We start from the raw sequence: 22,612 nt of genomic DNA on the forward strand, positions 1-22,612 counted from the left end.
GAGAGAAAGACAGAGGGAGAGGGAGAGGGAGAGAGAATCCCAAGCAGGCTCCACACGGTCAGGGCAGAGCCTGATGTAGGGCTTCATCTCACAAACTGTGAGATCACGAGCTGAGCTGAAATTAAGAGTCAGACACTTAACCGACTGAGCCACCCACGTGCCCCAAGAGAATTATTTTTAGAGGAAACTAGATAAGCTGATTCTGAAGTTCATATGTGTTACCCAATTAAAACAACAAATAAAAAAATGAAGTACCTACAAAATCCACACACTTAACTTCATTTCCTTACTATCACTTCTCTCATAGAATGTGGTTTAATTTGTACATTCAATTGAAAAAATGTTTGTGTGTGTGTGTATGAAACTCATCATATAAAAGGAGAATAAGGTGTATACATGGAATTAAAAAAATAATGTATACATCATACTTGCTTGAGAACGTTCCCTCTATCTTAAGGAGCTCTTTGTGTGTTCCTCCAAGATCTCATCTTCCTCCCCAAAAGAAGTATCATGTTTCCGAATTTTGTAGTGTATTCCTAAATAATTGTTTATCTGCATGATTTGGGGCATATAAATAGAATCATACTTTATGTATTCTTGTGTGACTTACTGTACCTTAGTTCAGTGTTTCTGAGATTCATCCATGCTGACAGGTACAGCTCAATTACCTCACAGAGTACCTGATTTATTGTTACCTGTAAAGTTTCTTGATTTCCCTGCTAGATGAGCTATACATTTAAACACTGACCCAGCATGTTAGTTAACTTCACTGGGAGACTTGTTCAGGCTATCTAGTTCGCTGTGCTGTCTGAAATGGGGGCCCCCTGCTTAAAGGTGTTTAAACTGCTACACCAATTTCTGTCTTACTCAACTGGTGAGCAAATGCTGTTTTTATTTTAAAATTTTTCCTGATTATATAAACTATATATATATATATTTTTTTTTTAATTTTATTTTATTTTAAAGAAAAAGAGAGCATGAGCAGAGGAGGGGGAGAGAGAATTTCAAGCAGGCCCCATGCTTAGTGCAGAACCCAACACAGGGCTCGATCCCACGACTCTGGGATCATGACCTAAGCTGAAATCAAGAGTTGGATGCTCAACTGATTGAGCCACCTAGGTGCCCCTATAATCTTTATTTCTCTCTTTTTTAAAATGTTTGTTTACTTTGAGAGAGAGAAAAGGAGGGAAGGAATGAGTGGGGGAGGGGCAGAGAGAAAGGGAGAGAAAGAGAATCCCAAGCAAGCTCCAGGCTGGGCATGGAGCCCAATTTGGGGTTCAGTCTCAAAAACCATGAGATCATGACCTGAGCCGAGATCAAGGGTTGGACGCTTAACCGACTGAACCACCCAAGCACCCCTATAATAACCTATATTCCTTATACAAAGATGGAATTTACAGGTAAGTACAAATACAAATTCCAAAAAATTATCTAGAAAATTCCCACTCTTTTTAATGTATGTATGTAGATCTGAAGCAAAAGTGGAATCTTATTAAAGATTTTTCATCGTATTTTTGACAGTGCTCTGTAAGTATTTTCTCAAGTTAAAAGTTATGTATTTTCAATGGGGCATGATGTTCCATCCTATGCAAGTATCATAAGTTAATCACTGTACTATTATTATTAAGAGTTAGAATATTCAAAAATAAAGTAGAACGTTTTTGTATCTTTTTAATATTTTAAACAATCTACATGCATCACTGATTATTCTGTAGGATACAGTCTATTTTCCTCCACCAGAATCTTTTAAGAGAGAAGAAAAAATAAACACTCACAGTTAAGACATAGAATATAACCAATACATCTTTGAAACTCCCTGTGTGCCTCTCGATTGCCTCTTCTTCCTTTCCCAGAGGTAAGAACATTCCTGAACTGTGGGATACAGCTATTTTTAAGGCTTTTGAACTGCCATCATTTACTACTCGAGGTAGAAATGAGGAATGATAAAGTACATTTAAATTAATAATGTATATTTATGTAAGCAGTAAATCACATATTCCAGAAGTAAATGCTAAAATTATTTTTAGAATAGTTTACAGAGTTGGACAAGGCCACTTTGAAGAGTTTGAGAATAGCTAAAATTTACACTGAAATATTATTTACTATCAGAAATGCTCTTTCCTTTTTTTTTTTTTTATGTTTATTTATTTTGGGGAGACAGAGAGAGAGCGTGAGCAGAGTTGGGGCAGACAGAGAGGGAGACACAGATTTCAAAGCAGGCTCCAGGCTCCAAGCTGTCAGCGCAGAGCCTGACACAGGGCTCGAACTCACAAGCCAAGAGATCATGACCCGAGCTGAAGTCGGAGCTTAACCAACTGAGCCACTCAGGTGCCCCAGAAATGCTCTTTCCTAATAGAGTGATCTAGAAGCTCACCTAGAGTCTATCACTTTCATTAGTTCTCCTATGCAAACAACACACACAGATGAAGCCTTTTTGCTTTCCTGCTCTATCTAGCCTTTTAAAATTGCTCTCTCCCATCCTATTGGACAAGAACTTACTTCTATAAATTCTGCTGACTTGGTTACTCAATATCTTTTAATATGAAGAACTCCTTAAAATCTTTCCTGACAAAGGAAGATAAAGAAAGCAAGAGCAGTATATGGAACAACTGAGCCCTAATTCTAGGAGCATCAAACTTAGCTTGGTAGAAAGGTTATTCTGAAGAGACACTTGCAATGCAAATTATTCATTAAAAGATCTAAGTGTGAAGAGTGTGGAAAAAAATTGACAAGATTAAGCACTTATTAAAATGATTTTCAACTGAGTAGAGGACAAGAGATACTATAAAAGAACCTCAACTTCAGAGTTATGTAAAGGCGGCTTATATGTATTTCTACTTCCTTTTTACCTAAATAAAAAAAATAAAGCTGCCAGTTATTTTATCATCAAAAAAAAAAAAAATGGGTTTATTGCAATCTGGGACAAGAAGTTTGGGAAAACCACTGGCAAGAGTTCCAAACAAAGATAGGAATGTTCTTTTACACAGGAAAGCAGGAGGTTAGGAGGGCTGTTATAAACAGTCTCTGACTGGCTGAGCTGTTGGAGGCCTGTAAGCCTTTCTTTCTCCTGCAAGTATCCACCTGCAAGGTCCTCCTCTTCCTGCTGGGGTGTGCAACTGACAACGAGTGGCAGGGCAGGAGAGCTCCCCTTGCTGAACCTCCAACTGCATTCTAATGAGGATTCCCTTTATTAATCTTCATAGCGTATATGCCATGAGTCAGAAAATGAACAGGTAACACCGACCTGACCAAAATACATGTAATGTAGTACCTAGAAAAAGCATAAAAAATATTTCGAAACAGAGGATTATGTCTAACAGATCATTTCTAACCATGTTACCAGCAGACCGTCAACATCCCTATTTCCAAATACCCTGCACAGTGGGCAAAAAAAAGATAATAAAAACCCAAAAGCAAACAAAAACAAACCCTAGTGACATAAGAATAACAGCAGCACATTTACAGGACATCACCTGTCACAATTTTGTTTTGTTTTTCATTTTCTGAGAGAGAGAGAGAGAGAGAGAGAGAGAGAACGAGCGTGCAAGCAGGGAAGGGGCAGAGAGAGAGAGGGAGACACAGAATCTGAAGCAGGCTCCAGGCTCTGAGCCGTCAGCATAGAGCCTGATGCGGGGCTTGAACCCATGAACTGTGAGATCATGACCTGAGCTGAAGTCAGACACCCCACGACTGAGCCACCCAGGCGCCCCTGTTTTGCTTTTTTAATGGAACTGCCCCATCTGGCATCTTCCCATGACAATCCCATTTGGTACTTCAATTATTCAAATCTGTCAAGGCAAAGTATACGTGACGTGAGGAAACACATGAGCATCCTAACAGACCAAGTGCTGGTTTCCTGGTGTAATCTCTACAGAAGGTTGGACGGAAGCTTTGGAATGCCAGAATGAACACTGCCTCTGTCAACCAATAAAGTCCTATCCATATCTGTATGAAAAATGAGATTTCTTCCCAATGCAAGAAAACTATTTTGGCAACCAAAAGAAAGCCGATGGAGAAACCTGTGATATTATGATTTCTAACAAGAAATATATATTTGGTTTTTGCCCCCATTCCTGGCACTAAACTCCAAAATCCCTTGGAATTTCCGTACGTGAGGAGAGCAAACAATGTGTTTTTGTCATGTTAATGAGGTGACCTTTTGAACCCCTCTGGGTAACCTAAGGATGGGGGCTGGTTGCTAGAGGAACCAATCACAGGATCAGAGGGTTGGAACTTTCTGTCTCACCCTCTAGGGGAGGTGAGGGGCTGGAGATGTAATTAATCACGGCTACATAATGAAGCCTCCATAAAAACCCAAAGGATGTTCAGAGAGCTTCTGGGTTGGTGACCAGGTGAAGGTGCTGAGAGGGTGGTGACCCAGAGAGGGCATGGATGTTCTGCTCCTCCAGGGCCTTGCCCTTTGAACCTCTCATCGGGCTGCTCATCCGTATCCTTTACAACATCCTTCATGACAAACGGGTAAATATTAGTACACTGGTTTCCTGAGTTTTGTGAGCTGGTCTAGCAAACCTCTGCTTTATGGTCAGTTGGTTAGGAGCACAGGTGACAACCTAGAAGTGGGGACAGTCTTGTGGAACTGAGCCCTTAACCAGTGGGATCCAATGCTATCTCCTGGTAGTGTTAGAATAGGATTAAATTTGCAGGACCCCCAGTTGGTGTCTGCTGATGACTGAGTCAACTGCTTGATGGTGGAGAAAAAACATCAGAAAACCCAGTGCTTCTCAAACAAAGAAACAAACAAACCAACAAACAACAAGAAAACCCAATGCTTTTCTTGGCTAAAAAAAACCCCTAAGACTGAATTTTTCTATAGGCTTTCTCCTACTGCTCATGGGTCAGTTACTTTATAGTCCCAGAACCCCAGAAAAATAGGAATGTGGCTCAAACACCCTACTCCCCTGACCTGGGACCTTACTTGGACCTTACTCCAGGTCTCTTCAACTGGGAATGACTGCCTTGGGGGATGAGGTAAAAGAAAGCAGAACCTGGATGTTCTGTAAGATCTGAAGTGACCTGAGAAGGATTTGAACGTGCATAAAAAGATTTCAATAAAAATTCTGCAGTAGGGTTTGTCTTACCACATTTCATTTGTTTTCTGTGCTTTCAAAGGAGTAAATAACTAAGGTCCAGAGAAATGGCCACTTCAGATTTTGTGAAGAACCCAAGAAATCTTTGTGCCACTGTGAAAAACAAACTCCTTTGGTTCATCCCTTAGAAACAACACGTATTGTTTTCCTCCAAATTAAACTATCTGCTAAACTGTTTCCTTAAAATAAATTCAAGTTTTTCAAAGACTTGAGTTTTCCCCCAAGCCAAGAAAAATAACTGAAATTCAACATGCCTCCAGATTGAGAGAGACTTAAGAAATCTATAACTATGGTGGAAGTGATGGTATGTGGCTTCCCAGAACAGGTCATAAGAGGTGATACAGTGCTTGCCTACTTAATTTTTTTTTTTTTTTAACATTCTTGACTACTTTTTTTTTTTTTTAATTTTTTAATGTTTATTTATTTTTCTGAGACAGTGAGTGCACACACACGCCCGCTCGGGGGAGGGGCAGAAAGAGAGGGAGACAGAAGATCCAAGCAAGCTCTACACTGTCAGCACAGAGCCCGCTGTGGGGCTTGAACTCACGAACCATGAGATCATGACCTGAGACAAAGTTGTACGCCTAACCGACTGAGCCACCCAGGCACCCCAGTGCTTGCCTACTTCTAATCCAAACATTCACTTTGGGGCACGAGCGCAGCTGGAAGGACCTCGTGGAGAAATGGTGTATGTGCTCCAGCTGAGATCCCCAGCTGAGGGTCCGGCCAACAGCCAGCATCAACCACCAGTTAGGCTGGTGAGGGAGCCTTCAGCCTTCAAGTCTTCCCTGCAAAGGCCCAGACCTTACGGAATAGAGACAAGCCATCCCTACAGTAGCCTTCCTCAATTCCCGATCCACAGAAACCCTGAGCTTAATAAAACTTCTGCTGCATTATAATATACCACTAAATTGGGGATAGTATGGCATGCAGTGGCAGTAGGCCTCACAAAGAGTTCTTTCTGGCATAACAGAGACACACAGCCGGTAGAAGCAAAGGTTCAAACCCTGGCTCTGCCATTTGGGAGACCTGGGGAAAGTAGTTTCATCTACCCAGTCTCTCTTTCCACATCTATGAAATTGGGATAGCAACATTCCTAAGTAACGGTTAAGTAAGCTGATACAAATCAAGTGCTTAGCACACTGTCTGGTCCATGCAGAATGTCTAAAAAATGTTAACGGTTATTATTACTCGTAATATTTTTTATATCAAAGACTAGACTTTATTTAATGACTGACCACACTGAGTGGCAACCCCTGTCATTCCAAAATGTGATTCGCGCTGCTTAAAACTTTTCTGGATTTTTAAAATTTTTCTCTTAGTTTTTGTGCTATGTTAGAACAAAATATAGGCTCATTAACATATAAGCACACAATATTTTTGACCCAGCTGATGTACATCCCTAAAATCAGAGTCCTTACTTTATAAGCACACATTTTTACTTCGAATCATGTATCTTACAAGGGTATTTCAAAGACATCAACATCAGTTTCAGAGTATAAAGACACAAAAGCTGTAATCACAAGAAAAAGATTCATAAATCTAACTACATTAAATATTAGAATTTCTGTTTGTCAGAAACATAACTGAGAGAGTAGAAAGACAAACCATAGTTTAGCAGATACGTGCAATATACATAATAGACAAGGAACTTGTATTCAGAACAGACTGTTGCAAATCAGTAAGAAAAAGGCAGACAACCAATAAGGGAATGGGCAATAGTACACAAACAGGCAAAAAAGATACTCAACCTCATAAATCATCAGGAAAATGCAAATCAGAACCACAACAACATACCTCTACACACCTACCAGAACGATCAAAATTAAAGACTGACAATATGAAGTGTTGGTCAGACTATGAGCTGGTATAGTCACTGTAAACTGGTATAACCATTTTGGATAATTGTTGAGATCTACCAAAGCTGAATATATACGCGGGCCCTATTACCCAGATATTTCACTCCTAGGTATAAACCCAATGAAAATGGACTCAATTTCATATACGCACCAAAAACACGTAAAAGAATGTTCAAAAGGCATTATTCACAATAGCGGGAAGATCGGGCAGTAACCCCAATACCTATCACTAGTAGAGTGAATGAATAAATTGCCAGTCTCACAATGGAATACTATATGGCAATGAAAAGGACGGTGTTAGTTCTACATTACATTACACACAATGATGATGAGCCTGATATAAAAGAATATGCACCAGGGCGCCAGGCTGGCTCAGTTGGAAGAACATGTGAACATGTGACTCAGTCTCAGGGTTGTGAGTTCCAGCCCTGTGCTGGGTATACAGCTTACTTAAATGAATAAACTTAAAAAAAAAAAAAAAAAAAGACTATGTACTGCATGATATCATTTCTGTTAAGTCAAAAAAAAGGCAAAATCATGATGTTAGAAGTCAAGATGGTTGGAGGGGCAGAGGAGAAAGGGAGCTGGTGCCTGGGGGCCCCGAGAAGAGTGCTGCAGAGGGGCTGGCAATGGCTTATTTCATGGTCTGAGTAGTTAAGAGGAGGAGTGAATGTGACTCATTGGCCAAGCTGCACACTTACAATTTATGCAATTTTCAGGACATATACCACCTTAAATTATAAAGTATTAAAAATTTTAAAGAGAGAGAAAGGCTTAAGAGAGTTTTCAATCAAATGCAACATTTGGACCTTGTTTAGCTTCTGATATGAACAAACTAACTCTAAAAGTATATTAAAAATGTTTTTTAGGGGCGCCTGGGTGGCTCAGTCGGTTAAGCGGCCGACTTCGGCTCAGGTCATGATCTCGCGGTCCGTGAGTTCGAGCCCCGCGTCGGGCTCTGTGCTGACGGCTCAGAGCCTGGAGCCTGTTTCGGATTCTGTGTCTCCCTCTCTCTGACCCTCCCCCGTTCATGCTCTCTCTCTCTCTCTGTCTCAAAAATTAAAAAAAAAAAAAAAAGTTAAAAAAATTTAAAAAAAAATGTTTTTTAATGTTTTTATTTATTTTTGAAAGAGAAAGAGAGACAGAACACGAGCAAGGGAGGGGCAGAAAGAGGGAGACACAGAATCCAAAGCAGGCTCCAGGCTCTGAGCTGTCAGTGCAGAGCCCAATGTGGGGCTTGAAACCATGAACCACGAGACATGATCTGAAGCAAAGTTGGACACCTAACGCACTGAGCCACCCAGGTGCCCCTAAAAGTACATTTTTGAAACATTTAGGGAAACACTGGGTATTTCTGGCCTAGGTATTAAAACAGGACTCTTAAAAAATTCAACATACTTATGTGGGTAGCTTTTCTACTTAAAGAAGAAAAAGTATAGTAACACCATTATACATTTTTTTTTCCAAAGTACAAAAAACTTACAGAACCAGAGCTATTTCCTAGATAAGGCAAACTGAGGTATACAGATAACTATCAGTGGCCATTTCCTGAGCACCTAATACATGCCAGGTCATATACCAAGTGCTTTATGCCAAAGCCAATTTCCTTCTTTGTCGTGTTGTGGCACCTACCCCTCACTGTGCCATGGTGGAGTTTCAGAACAGAAGTACCAACACAACTGTGTTTCTAAGGGAAAATGGTTCAATGTCATATAGTTAGAAGGAAACTCGGTAACTTGAGGAAAATATTTTGTCATCCCATCTTCCATCTCCAGCCAGTCACAAAAGTGATACTGGGGGATGTAAACCAGGGAGAATTCTAGAACTGCAATATTAACACTAAACTGAGGATGATCTAATGTTTGAAAATCCTGAAAGGAACCTTCTAGTAACTGTGGGGCCAATGTCCTAAACATCAGGTATAACTATAATGGGTATGTGCTTTAGAACGTTCCTTACTAAAGCACTGAAAAACAAAGTTTGCTGATTTGGTAAGACTGAGGCGGGATGATGCCTTTTTCATCTTTCCCTGTCCTCACACAAGAACGGAAAATAGCTCTCCTTCTGTAATGAGGACAGAGTTTCTGAGATGCCTGTACACCTGCATGAGCAGCAGGGGAAAACCAGCCCCTTTGATGCACCAGGAAATATGCTGGGTGCTTAATACACATAACCTCATCCAATCCTCACAGAGCTTCATGAGCTAGGCAGTATTCTCCCGTTTTGTATGGGAAAGGAGGCTTAGCTTGGAATAACCTCCACAAGGTCACCCAGTTGGGCAAAGGAGGTCCGTGGCCCAGGCCTGAGACTATAAAGCAGAAGTGCTACACAGGACACTAGGTTGCCTTCAAGGCAGGCAACACGGCACGGGGACCTCAGCTGTGACAATACTTCTACCTGGGGATAGCATCCCTTTTGTAAAATAAATAAGCTATGTCTGTCTGTCCAGGAACAGGATTATGCTTTGTTTTCCAAAATGAGAGGTAAACAGCATTTTTAGGGGGTTGGTGGGGGGTGGTGTCAGACAATGAATCAGTGGGAGGGGACGAGGACAGAAGCCAGGCCAATGAGTATTAGATAGCCACCACTTACTGGGTGCTTAGTTTGTGCCAGTACATCACGTATGCTGTTTAGTTTAGTCCTCACATCTACCCTGTAAAGCAGGTGCCTTAATTATCCTCATTTTAGAAAAGACAAGACCAAGCATAGCAGGGTGAAATTGTTTGCTCAAGGTAACAAATGCCATAAGTCAGAGAGCTCAGATTCAATCCCGAGACTATCTGTCCCCAGAACCAGGGTTCTTACACATGAAAATGTACTGCCCAGATCACACAATAGGTTCCGTGAAGGATCGGAATGGCAACATAAAAAGTAAAGGCATGAGCAAAGAACAGTTATAAATATTGCAGAAAATCTATTACAAAGCAGGCACATTCAAACACACACCACACCTGTTCTGCCTTTGCGCAAAGACTGCAAGTTGTGCAAGAAGGCACTCTAACTCTGAGGAGTTCACCATTGCTCCCGGTGAGTATGTTCCTTAACAAAAAGTAGGTAATCAGAAATGTGTAGGGTATGGATTCTGAGAAAATAAGCCCAAACTCTGACCAGTAAGTGTACCAGGCAGCAAAACTGAATGAAGCCTACGTGCAATAAGCCAGAAAAACTACTGTGATAACTTAGATCAAATTAGATCTCAAGAAGGCTATGCTTACTAGCTTAGCTTAAAACGAAGTTTATGACCAGGAACAGAAAATCCTAGAAGCATACTGGAATACGGTGTGTTAATTCACAGTGCTCTGTAGACTGCAAATCCTATGTGGATTTAAAGTATTTAAAAAAGGAGTCACAAGATTTGACAGTTGGAAAATAAGACTTATGAGAAAAAGCTGGTTGTATTTACAGGGAAGGGGGATGTATGACATTTCTTCTGAGACATAAACACTCAGCCAAACCCAGTGACAAAGTGTAGTGTGTATAAACTTGGAAAATAACACGCTGAGACTTCTCTGCTTTAAGAGGAAAAGGGTTCTCAGAGTGCACTGCCCACTGGCAGGAAGACTTTAGGACAATTACAACCAATCCTAGGAGTCTGTGAATACTTTAAGAACATAAGAAAACACAAACCCCAGGACACCAAAAACCGTCAAGATAAATCTTTAAGCTATACGACTAACCTACTCAAGTAGATGTGAGACTTTCCTCTACAGACTTGGAATCAATCATTAACCTCTTCTATCCTAATTGTATTCTTGAGAGTTTACTTGTTTATTGTTTGTCTACAGGGTTCATGATAGAGGGACGATATCCCTTTTATCATGACTACAGTCTAAGAGCCTAGCACAGCTCCTGGAACACAATTATCTGCTCAATAAATTTTTCTCAATGAATTTGAATGAAGAGTCTATATCTAATTTTATTCTTGCCTGGATCACATGAATTGGCATGGTATGTCATTGAATTTAAAAATAAAGATACCCAAAATATAAAGGCAAAGCCTTCTCCTATCAGATGAACTAGCATCCCGTTTTCATAATGTTCTCCTAAATACTTTCTAGTGCAAATCATAAATGATACATGCAAATACCACCTATCACTCTCATATGTATTTTCTGGCACTGAGTTACTGTTAATAATGGTTAATGGCCTTCATTGTACTCTGGGAAAACTAGGGATCCTAGTTTTAAAAGTGTTTGAAATAAACACAGACACACTGAGGCAAGGCCAAACACCTTCCACAGAATTACGAGTCTTTGCAAATGGACATACTGTCTGAAGAAGAGTGATTATAAACAAGTCTGCTGCTTAGGAAATTAAGCACATGCTATATATTAAAAGCCATATATAGAGAGAGAGATACACACTTAGAGCGTCAAACAATGGCATTTTCAGGCATAGTCCGTCAAGTCTTCATTTAGCTACTAATACTGTGACCCCCCACACCTACTTGTGTCATACTCATACCATGGCTGGGGACACAAGTTAAAATGTGAAGCAGATTTTGATAAGCAGTTGAAACAGCTCATGCCCGTGGCCTAGCACGGTTAGTCACGGTGACATCAGTTTTGAGTAGGAACCTGACATTCCATCATGGCTGCAAGCGCAACAGATTGCTCTGTGGCAGCTGGACACGCTTCCGCAGAAACGTTTGTACCTTTACCATACATAAACAACACGCAGTGCATTCTCAAGAGGCGAAGTTTACTTAAGAAATGATTTCTACTTTTCTATTCAATCACCTGACAAGGCCTGTATTTCCTGAAAATATGTGTTAGAATTGGCTTTTGTGAAAAATCACGTAACAAAATTCTATTAAATGACAGCTTAATTTTCAAACACAGAGTTGTTCATAGGGAATTTTAGTTTTAAGCATCTTTTCTGAAATATTGACTACTTAACCCACCAAATTACTGAACTGAAGTCTAAGCACTGAAAGTCTGCTATGATAATTTATACCCAACTGAAACTGAAAACATATCTGACAGAAGTAGACATTTTCCTCCATTTTAACTAGACAAAATGCCTATTGTCCTAAGACCCAAGCTTAAAGTTCATGTTCCTTAACAAACACTCATGAAACCAGTAGTGAGTTTCTTTGCACACAATCTGTGTTCAAATAAGTGTTATGAATCTTTAACTATTTCTACTTGTTTCCTTTACTATAAGATATTCTAACACAAGCATTAAAGCTCTATGACCGTCACACTCACCTGTATGGCTTGTCAGAGTTATGGATTCGCCGGTGGTTTCTGACACCAACGTAGGTTGTACTTGTATAATCGCACACGTCACATCGATACTGTTTCTGTACTGAAGACTTACTCCCTAGACAAGGGATTGGAGAGCTTTAGTGACATACTTTGATTAGATAGAAATGACATCATCTCCACTGTAAATGAATATTTACAGCACATTGTACCAACATTTCCAACAAGGCCTTCTCTTTTAATAAAGTTAACAAGTTTGAACATGGTTTTCCAGTTTCTCCTGCAACTGGACTATCAGCAGATACAAAGCGAACGTCATCTCACCTGCAAATATAGATACATTGGCTTGGTTTCTGCATGACCTTGTACAAAATGCTACAATAAAATAAGCTGATGCCAGCTGCCCTGCTGACTGCAGCAGCTGAATTAACCAGAGATATACTGTTAATTTGAAAAGTGTTAGTCTAATTGATATTGGATAAACTGTCTTAAGGAAACACTGATTTGCCAACAAGCTGTGATCTAACACTATAATGCAATATTACACAGTATGGCTACATAGCATATATAACAAATTCAATATAAAAAGCCCAAAGCTTGGGGCACCTGGGTAGCTCAATTGGTTAAGCCACCAACTCTTGATTTCCGCTCAGGTCATGATCTCATGGTTTGTGGGATCGAGACCGGTGTTGGGCTCAGCATGGAGTTTGGAGCCTGCTTGGGATTCTCTCTCTCTCTCTCTCTCTCTCTCTCTCTCTCTCCCTGCCCCTGCCCCTGCCCCTGCCCCTGCCCCTGCCCCGCTTACACTCTCTCTCTCAAAATAAATAAATAAAAGCCTAAAGCTTTTTCACCCTATGGGTTTCCTTTGTTTATAAAAATGTCAGGTACCAGTGCAACAATGGAAGGAAAAACAACTGCAGATTATTAAGTGCTATATAATATAGCATATGCCTAGCAAACTGACATATTACAAGGACAAATGTTATCACTAACATGAATGTGCAGCCCTCTGAAATTCAGAATATATGGATCCGATTGGAAATAGGCCATGTCACCACACTTACTCTGCACCAACAAGGCTGGGTAATTTAAATCAGGGTAAGCCTGAGACAACACAAGCTGAATGATTTGATCATGTAAAACTGTTCCTGAAGATATTCAACACCTTCTTTACTCTTCTGTAAGCACAAAGTCTGTGGGCCATTCACAGGCCGATGGCTTTACATTCAGAAACAAAGCAAGCATGGAAACCTAAAGAATAAGGCAGAGCAGCAAGGAAGCTTAGGTAGAATATTAGTGCACAGTGCATAAACGTAAAATTGGTGGCAGAAGAGAATCCCACGCTGAAATTTTAACAAAGAAAATTCTTAAGTTAAATTTAAGCTTTCTAAAATTGAAATTCTCTTTCGCCTGTAACTACTTTTGTCAGGCAGAACAAAATGTCCTAATTTCCTGGTATACGTCTACAACATTAATATACACTCTAATCATAATTATAATGTAAGTATCGCTCTTAATTGCTAGGTTAAAAACTTGGACTTGATTATAAGTGGCATTGTTCCAAATACAGTTTTTTTTTAAAACCCTGAAAAAAATGAGGTGTGAAATATTGGATAATGGTTTTGTGTGAGAAATATTACAGATCAATGACAACTAATAAAAATGACAGATGGAAAAACTTAATATAGCACAGAACGAGAGCCTGTGCTACTTCCAGCAACTGTTTCCGATGGAAAGAATACACGATTTAAAGTTCAACGATTTGGGCTTCGTCCTTGCTCTTCTACCTAGTACCAGGATGATCGTGGGCAAAGCATTTCACCTCCTGAAGACTCGGTTTTCTCATCTACAGGATGGAAATTCTAGAATCTCCCAGCATGGTTTATTGAGTAAGCTTTAGGAGGACTCTATTCTTCCTTCACTGCAGTCTGTACGTCACATGCAGGTCTGTGTCAGGCCTCTGACCTGTCCCTTGCTGTAGACTCCCTGAAGACAGGGATCTGTGCGTTTTGTTTACATTGCATCCCCCGGGGTTCATGAATCGTATGTTTGCAATAACGAATGATTTCATTAATGATGTTTGCGAAGGAACATCATATGAGAATGCTTTGCCCGTGGCTCTAACACAGCACGTGTGCTCTCCGCGGACACAGCCATCATACGGTTCTGTCTTCCTCCAGGGCTGGGTTTCTTACAGGCAGTGAGGCCTTCACCGTACTCCCTGCACCTAGCTTGGTATCCAGCTCGGAATGGGTGCACCATGCCTTCTGGCAGAACAATGTCTGAAGTATGTTACACTGGGTCTCTGAGTCAAAAACCTGTCCCAAGTTATCTGTGCCATCATAATGGGCAGTGGCTGGGGACCACTGAGGCACGCTTCCCCCAACTTGTCCAGCAAGTTTACTACAAGGCTAAAAAATCTAGAGTAAAACACGAATTATTCTGACCTTCTTTGTGAGCTAAACACTTGTTTTTTGGCTCAACAACCAGATTTCAAAAGTGCTAATACGGAATTCATCAAGTATCGGTGTAAGTGTGCAGGCGGTTATCAGTCACCTGAATTGTTGGACCACTAGGACAGAGAAAAGCAAATGGAGTGAAGTGAGAGAAAAACAGACATGGCAGCAATTTAAAATCCATACATTCAACCACGAGAAACAGCAGGACGCACCAAGAAAAGATGCTGTAAAATGGAATATGGTGGACAGGTGCTGTCGCGGTAAAGCTCAAACTGGTTACTTTACTTTTGAGCTGACATTTTAATCTTTTTTATTAAAGTTGTGAGTTCTAATTTGTTAACCCATTTGGACAGTTTTATAAATTACTGCTTTTGAAGACGGTGCCAGAAAAGACATATTCCGCCGCTACTGTTAACCGCACGCAGGTGGTGCCACTGAGTAGTATTTACTTTATTCCTTCATTAGGGATTTATGGTCCAATGACATCAAATGTTTTAATGTCTCCTTTAAGGGGATATGGAAACATAATGAATTAAAATAAAAGGAGGCATTTAGGGCTGTTTTGTAAAAAGGAAACAAAACGGTTTTAGCTCAGCCATCTCTTGCAGAAACAGATGCTATGTCATAAACTCCTTTTGTTTTGGATAGTTTTACAGGGATGACATCTGTCTGACAAGGGAATTTTGGTGCTACAGTGGTGTCAAAATCAGTTCTTTCAGAAACATTCTTGAATCAGTTATGCTTTCTGGGGTATAATTTAATGAACCATTATGGTAAAACATTTTACTCTGCAGTCGTTTCTAACTTTAATTCTTAGGAAGTCTAAAAAGGAAAGTCACCCCAATATGTTTTATTTCCCATAAACACTATGCACCGCACTTGAGACATTTAAAGTATATCAATTTGAGAGAGCTGATGCAAGGAAGCACAGCTTATTACACTTTATCCCTCATTCTCCGGATGTGGCATCCGCTTTTTCATGGAACTCTAATTAAATCTTTTGATTCTAATATTCCTATTAGCAGAAACTCAGCCGACTGGTACCTAACTAGTACACAAAAAGATCTTCTGTTTTTTTGGCTTTTTTTTTTTTTTTCTTAAATAATGCAGATGAAATCTGGCAGTCATACTTGGATAAGAATAAGATCACAGCAGGAAGCCTCACTTACAGTTTGAGGTGGGGGCCCTGCCATCTGCAAAAGCTGCTATATTCTCAGTGGGTCAACTGGTACTGAGAGAGGGGAGGGCTTGCTTTCCACACTGCAGCTTCCCTGGCTTGCTGGGGTGTCACCCAAGGGTTTGTGATGTACTTGGCTCTTATAGGGCAGCATAAATTTCAACGTGTTATCTACCTACACAGTCGACTACTTACTAATATAGCATTTCATTTAGTGCTCAGAATTACCTCAGGAACACAGGTAAGATTCATTCACATCCACAGTATGAAAATAGAGAACATATGCGGCTTTAGTCCTGAAAATAACTAAGGGCTTTTTAAAAAACCTAATACGCTAGTCAAAAAAATGCAGATACCTTCTTGAACACCTTTTCCATCAGCTGTATCACTGGAAATTCTTGACTCATTAGAAGCTGCTACTGACAAGGTATCTGGAAGGCTGTGTTGCTCTCTCTCATGGTTCCTCAGTTGACTCTAAAAAATTGAGAAATAGTCCCACATAACTTTCAATAAATATACTTGCACTGTTACTAAGAGACTGCTGAAGCAGTTAATTGCTTTCATGGCCTGGTACCTAGAACACATTACCAATATTTTAAAACCAAATGTGCTAAAAGATTATCTGATTTATTTGACAGTTTACGGAAAGAAATACACTGGAGAAATCACAATCTCATCAAAAAGGCAGTTCTTTTTGCATTCTCCAAAAGCAAGCCCCCACTATCTTCAGAGGGGTTTCTGCACGGCACGTGCGTGCTTACTGAACCACTGGCAGGCCCGGAGGAGGGAAGAGCAGAGTGTTTGGAATAACCCGATGCTTTCACAAAAATAAATCCAACCAGTTACTGCTGGACTCCTGCTAATTCTTGCCTTTCAACACCAGCTAACGTGTTGATGAGTATCTTCTTCCTTCACCACCACCCCCACAAATCAAGAGTGCAGGAACAAAAGAAACTTCTGGAACTTGGTTTTACAGCCCATTTGGATGTGCTGCTTGTCTAGCAGCCTGAGGCCACTTCAGAACACCATGAGGGCAATCCAAGGAGGCAGTATATCTCAGACTCAAAGGCTGAGAGAAGTCTACATCCCAGTTAGCCTTTTAGGATACTTTTTTCTTTTTTTTTGCCCTCCAGACAGTCAACTGGCAACACTGGAGAAGAAAAGTTCTAAACTAATGATTAAATGAATCCTGTTTCCTTTAGGAAGACAGCCATTTCATGCTGGTTGTTGGTTTTAAGGTAGTACATAGGATGAAAATCACGGTCAAAATCCTTACAGTCCCTTAACCTGCCCATTAAACACACGTGGCTCTATTTCCACTTTACTCTCTGTCATGAAGTCCAACATAGTCTACTTTCCCTCTTGCGAGGACACAGATTACTGTTGGCTGGTTGTGTGGCTGAAGCGAGCAACCTGCATTTTGGGGACATGGAAGATGGAGTTTGTTTGCATCGATGTAGGATTACATCTGGGTAAATCAACTGTTAAGTCCTTCCCCTGTACATTCTCTTGAAATTACCCTGCAATTTAAAATCAACACGTTTAAAAAAAGATATACACGCTAAAACACTAAAAGCAATAAACACAGACACTGTTAAGGAGGAAGCAGACGGGAAAACAATCCTACACCAATCCTGATGACCTAGATCTCAGTCCCAATTTTAATACTAATTAGTTGGGATCCCCTGGGCAAATTGCCAAACTTTCCTAGGCCTCACCTCAGATTCCTTATCTATAAAATGAGACGGCTGGACTCTCTGCCAAGTTCCCTCCTTGCTCTAAAAAGCCTAAGGTTCTCCGAATGATTTCATGAACCGATGCTTACCTTATAATGAAACGATTCTTCACACTGCTTGCACTGGTATATTCTTGTTTTGCAGTGGTTGATCATGTGGTTCTCCAAATCTTTGCTGTCGCCAGCTATGTGCTCACAGATAGGACACTGATAGGGCTGTCTCTGTCGATGGACCCGCAAGTGCTGCTTGATGTAGCCCTTGTTACCACTTGCGTAGTGACACAGGCGGCAGCGGTAGGGTCGATCGGCATTAGGGATGTATTCCACCACGTTGCTTCCCGATAGACCTGCGTCACTGTTGGGTTGGCACTGGGCGTTGTCCTGCAGCTCTTTCAAAATGTCATCGTCGGAAGCATTTTGGTCTGTCCTTTCCCTCAACTTTTCGATTACAGTCAGTAAGGACATGCTGATACCCGTCTTCACTTGCCCATCTGACAACTCCTGCCTACCCTCTGGGAGTGCTACCAACGTAGAGTTGCTTTGGTCAAAACCAGTTAATCCATCTGAAGAGTTTTTAAGTGGCGACATCATTTTAGAATAAGCCGCCAACGTACTGTCCACTTGCCTTTGTCCGGTATCTGGATCTAGAAGGTTTATATTCCCGTAGTGCCCAAGGTTGGCCCTTGTCAGTTCTGCAGCTCTTATGGGCATTGTGACGAGGGCTTCTGCAGCTAACGAGTGTAGTCGGAGAGACTCAGAATTTGTCCTTCTTCGGCCTGGTGGGGCATTCTCATCAGTAGCCAGTCCTTTGGCTATTAACTCACTGTCTTTCTTCTCTGGATTGCTCCAGCCTATGATCAGCCCCCCAATATCAACAGTACATTTATCAGCATGATAAACTTCATCTCTTCCTTCACCCCCAATGTGGGATTCTGTCGGGCTCAGGTTTTTTCCCTCTTCGATTTCAGCATTCATGAGGAAATGTTTCTGTGAAAGAGTTTCTTCAGCACTTGGCAAACGTTCTACTATCACGTTAACGTGACCTTTTTTATTTGGACTACTACTAATGATTTTCTGTGCGGATGAAAGCAGACTATCAGCGATCAGGTTCTCCTCCACATCAGATATCACCTCTAGCATCTCTTCCTCACTGGGGTCAAGGGTAACTGACTGAGTCAGATGAACTCCACCTTCTACACTCTGTCCTAAAGGAGACGAAGAGGATAACGGTTCTGAGCTGCAAATCTGTACTTGTACTGAAGGCCCATTGTGGATACTCAGTTCGTTGTCTCCAATAGCAATGACGACCGCATCCACCCCACCGGGTTCAGCAGCCACTGAAGAATCCAGCAGGCCTAGGGGCTCATTTTCATTTTCAAAGATCGGATAGGAGCAGTCAACCTCCCCAGCATGTTTCCAAGCATGTGTTTTCAACATTCTCTGCTGGCCACAGGTGTAACTACAAAACAAGCATCGGTACATGCCATACTGTTCATACGCATACCATTTCCTCTTACCCATTTCTGCCGTGGGTGCGTTTTGGGCAGCGTGCGTTTGCGCACTGTCCACACTCACTTGGACATCAGAAATGCTTTCACTGTTTCTTTCTGTGGGCCTCTGACACAAAGAGTTGGAGGGGCTTACACACTGCTGGGCTTTGGATTGAGTGTGACTGTTGGCATCGTTTTCGTGGTCATTTACCACGTGAGCTTCAAGTTCCTCTTGGCTTTTAGATGTAATGTGGCACTCTGAGCACATTAATATCACTTCATTTTGCTGACCATGCTGCTTGATATGATCTTTTAACACAGAAAACGATGATGACAGAAACTTGCAAAGGCTACACTGGTAAGACATAGTCTTCCCATCGTTCTGGGCAAGAGAGCCAGGGGTAAAATGTATCTGAGACATCTCTGCCCTTCTGATCCCAGCAGGGGACTGGGTTACTTTAGCTGGAATCTCACAAAGTTCTTGGGTTTCAAGAGAGTGCGTTGCAGCACTTGAACGTGAGCGTTTTTTCCCGATCAAAAGACATTTTTGTGACTTTTCATGTTCTACTATCTTGCTTAACTTCTGGATAACATGGATCAATGGATCTGTTTTAACTTTTCTTTGTTCATCAATTTCCAGTGATGAACTGATGACAGTTTCAGCAGTCAATATAGCTTCCTGTTCCCCAATATCTGGCACCAACATGGCAACACTGCTGCTTTCTTCCATATCTAGAAAGGATAATATACAACAGAAAGAAATATCGAGTTAGAGGTATTATAAGAATGCAATTATAGGAAACCTGAGCTACTCTTAGAGTTTAAGCTAATCTCAGTTATTTTCTAACCTGGGAGCTCCATTATCAGCATACCCGTATCCCCAGCAGAGACTTAAACTGCTTGGAACTTCTCTAGAGAATGTCATCCCCTATCAAGACTGAGGATGATCTTTCCATCTATTTCTTTCTTTGGAAATGACTTTAACGATATGCATATCCTTTTTTCTTCACTTTCTTTCCCCCAGACATCTAGCTGGACCCAATTAGCATGCCCTCTCTTTTGCGCAATGCCAAAAAACCACAAAAAACAAAAAAACAGGACTGCTGTTCCTTGACTGAAGGGACACAAGCATTCCCAGGGTATGTGGAACCACCTCAAGTTACCACAAAACCAACAAACAAAACTAACGCATGACTGACACAATTCTTGGGAGACAACTACTTATATCAAAGATAATTATAGTCTTATTATTAAAATCATAAATTTGTTTTTTTCACTCCATATCTTTGGAGTTATGAAAAGATAGTCTGGTAACCTCTTGTAAATGGCAGAGTGAATTTTGAGAAGTATGATGCAAACGAAACTACATAAAAGCAATGATCCAGTTCCTTCTTTTACTTCCTTCGATTGATTTCCCTGAAGATAAACCACAAACAACGCTGTGGTTTTTTCCTAGAGGCCATATTAGTGGTCAACTATTACTCATGCACGAATACATGTAATTTCATTTTCCTGAAAGGGAAAGGGGCATCAGAGAAGGAAAAAGACCTGACATTCTAGTTGTGTTTCAGGTCTAAATATTCAGAGTCCTTAAAAGGGGTTCTCTGTAAGTTCCAGCAATGCATTACAGCCAAGGAAGTCACAAAACAAAAAATACTCACAATATCTTTCTCCCTAAATCTTGAATCCTCTATTTCCTGGCAGTACTTTCATTTCAAACATTTCCTTTGGCTCAAAGTGAGATTAATTTGTTGACTTGGATCACATTTTTCAGTTTAGGCTTTTTTCCAGCAACAAGTTTTGTTTTTCCACATTTTAGGTGCATTCTGGAGTCTTACTCACAACATTCAATAAATGCCAGCAAAATTTTTAGTGGCACCAGCTATAGACCAAAGACCATACTATTCTTAAACCTCAATCACAGGCTCTGAATTCTTATTTTAGGAGGTGAATCATGGCTTCTCTCCCCCCAGGTGGCTGAATCAACATGGAAGGGCCCTTGAGCCCCTGCCAAGATCACACCGAACTCCTGCTGGACCTACCAGCACTCTGACCAGCTGCAGTGCCAGCCCTCCCGTATCTACTCTTGGCAGCAGTTAGAGCTTTTCCTCTTATTTTCTGCTCTTTCTGGCACACAAACTTTCTATATCTAGGGCCACATCAGGCAAAAATGCAAACATTTTACTCTCGGCTTTAGTACTGCTTCTTCCCTCCTTCTTGATACTCTGTCCAATGGGATCAGCTTTCGTTTCTTTTCCATGTCCAACTGCGCTCGTGGCAGGGAATGCACCCAACAGCCATTACAACGATGACCACTACCCCAGCTCCCACAGACCTAGAAGTCTGGGTGACTGCGGCCCTTTAGCCGCTCTCCTCTCTAAACAACCTGAGGTCATTACCTCTCAAAAGACTATGTAGTTCCTCTCCATCTTTCTCAAGCAGAAAAAACAGTATTTTTAAATCTCTACACTCAATCTTAAATCACTAAAGAGGGACCAGTGTGGGAACAACTTGTTTCTTTAGGAAAATCCTTTGTGACGTCTTAAGTCACCTTATTGCCTGAGAATTCCACAATTTTTCGGCCAAGGGGAGCTGTGGCTGTTTCTGTGACTAATGATTTCACTTTAGGACCATTCACTTAAGGCTTTATTTCTTTCAGTTCAATTGTTAAATGGGAATTAGTTAAATCATTGTTAATAACAGAAATCCTTGAACATTCAATTTCTTGCCCAAGATTTGGTGGTCTACTGTAGATCTAAGGTCTCCTCCTCCATGAAATATGACATCCATATAGGCTGATTGACAGTCCGCAGGTTAATGAGTGAATATTTGCTCAACAGACTTTGCGTACCCACAGGGTTACAAAGGTGACTCACGTGGTCCCTCTTTTACCTAATGACAGAATAGGAAAGAGAGCAGTGCAACTGCTCCCTGTGGATATTTCAGTGCGCACCTTAAAAAGAGTGTGGAATGAAGAGGAGGAGGAGTTCAAGTTATCTCAAGAAAAAAACTAATACAAAAGAAACTGACAAAACATTCAGATTTGAAAAGCTGTGTCTGCTCAGGCATTAAGAGCTAATGGAAATTTGCAGCAGATGCTCCAATTTTCCCTGAACATTTATGTAAGTATCTCATTTTAGAGGCTGCATACATTTGGGGATAAGTACAGAAATGGCAGCTATAAAACAGATATGACAACATAAAATACATCAAGAAACACCTGAAAAACCAGTTTGGGTCCACATGGCAGAATCGATATATGAGTTAAATCTCATTAAAACAAAAGTCTCTCTTAGAAAGGGTTAGATGAACAGTTCATAATTAAGTATACACAGGGAGGAAGGCCTGTGACCTTAAGGCCAACTCTTTAAATTTTCACAAAAATTTCTCTTAGGCCACCAATGTGCATATATATGGGATCCTATGTCAAGTGAAGTAAAATTTATTTGGAAAAAAAAAAAGACAGAGAGATGAAAATAAGGGTACAAACACAATCCCAGTGGCTCAATAATGACAACACAGATTATGATCATCGGCATACTATCGAGGGCCTTCACGTGATCAATACAAGTACATG

At 40.8% G+C, this 22,612-nt stretch overlaps 1 protein-coding gene across 2 annotated transcripts in view; it reads right to left on the reverse strand.

The window, feature by feature from the left end:
- The window catches only part of ZNF507 (zinc finger protein 507), a 45,278-nt gene that overhangs the window by 17,798 nt on the left and 4,868 nt on the right, over nt 1-22,612 (reverse strand). For both annotated transcript variants that reach the window (XM_049621710.1, XM_049621711.1), the window contains 3 exons: nt 17,636-19,767; nt 16,167-16,284; nt 12,178-12,292 (listed from right to left, as the gene is read on the reverse strand). In XM_049621710.1, the coding sequence (XP_049477667.1) occupies nt 12,178-12,292; nt 16,167-16,284; nt 17,636-19,767 (2,365 nt within the window). The remainder of the gene's footprint in view (nt 1-12,177; nt 12,293-16,166; nt 16,285-17,635; nt 19,768-22,612) is intronic.

The sequence above is a fragment of the Panthera uncia genome (assembly GCF_023721935.1).
Source record: "Panthera uncia isolate 11264 chromosome E2 unlocalized genomic scaffold, Puncia_PCG_1.0 HiC_scaffold_19, whole genome shotgun sequence".
Taxonomy (NCBI): domain Eukaryota; kingdom Metazoa; phylum Chordata; class Mammalia; order Carnivora; family Felidae; genus Panthera; species Panthera uncia.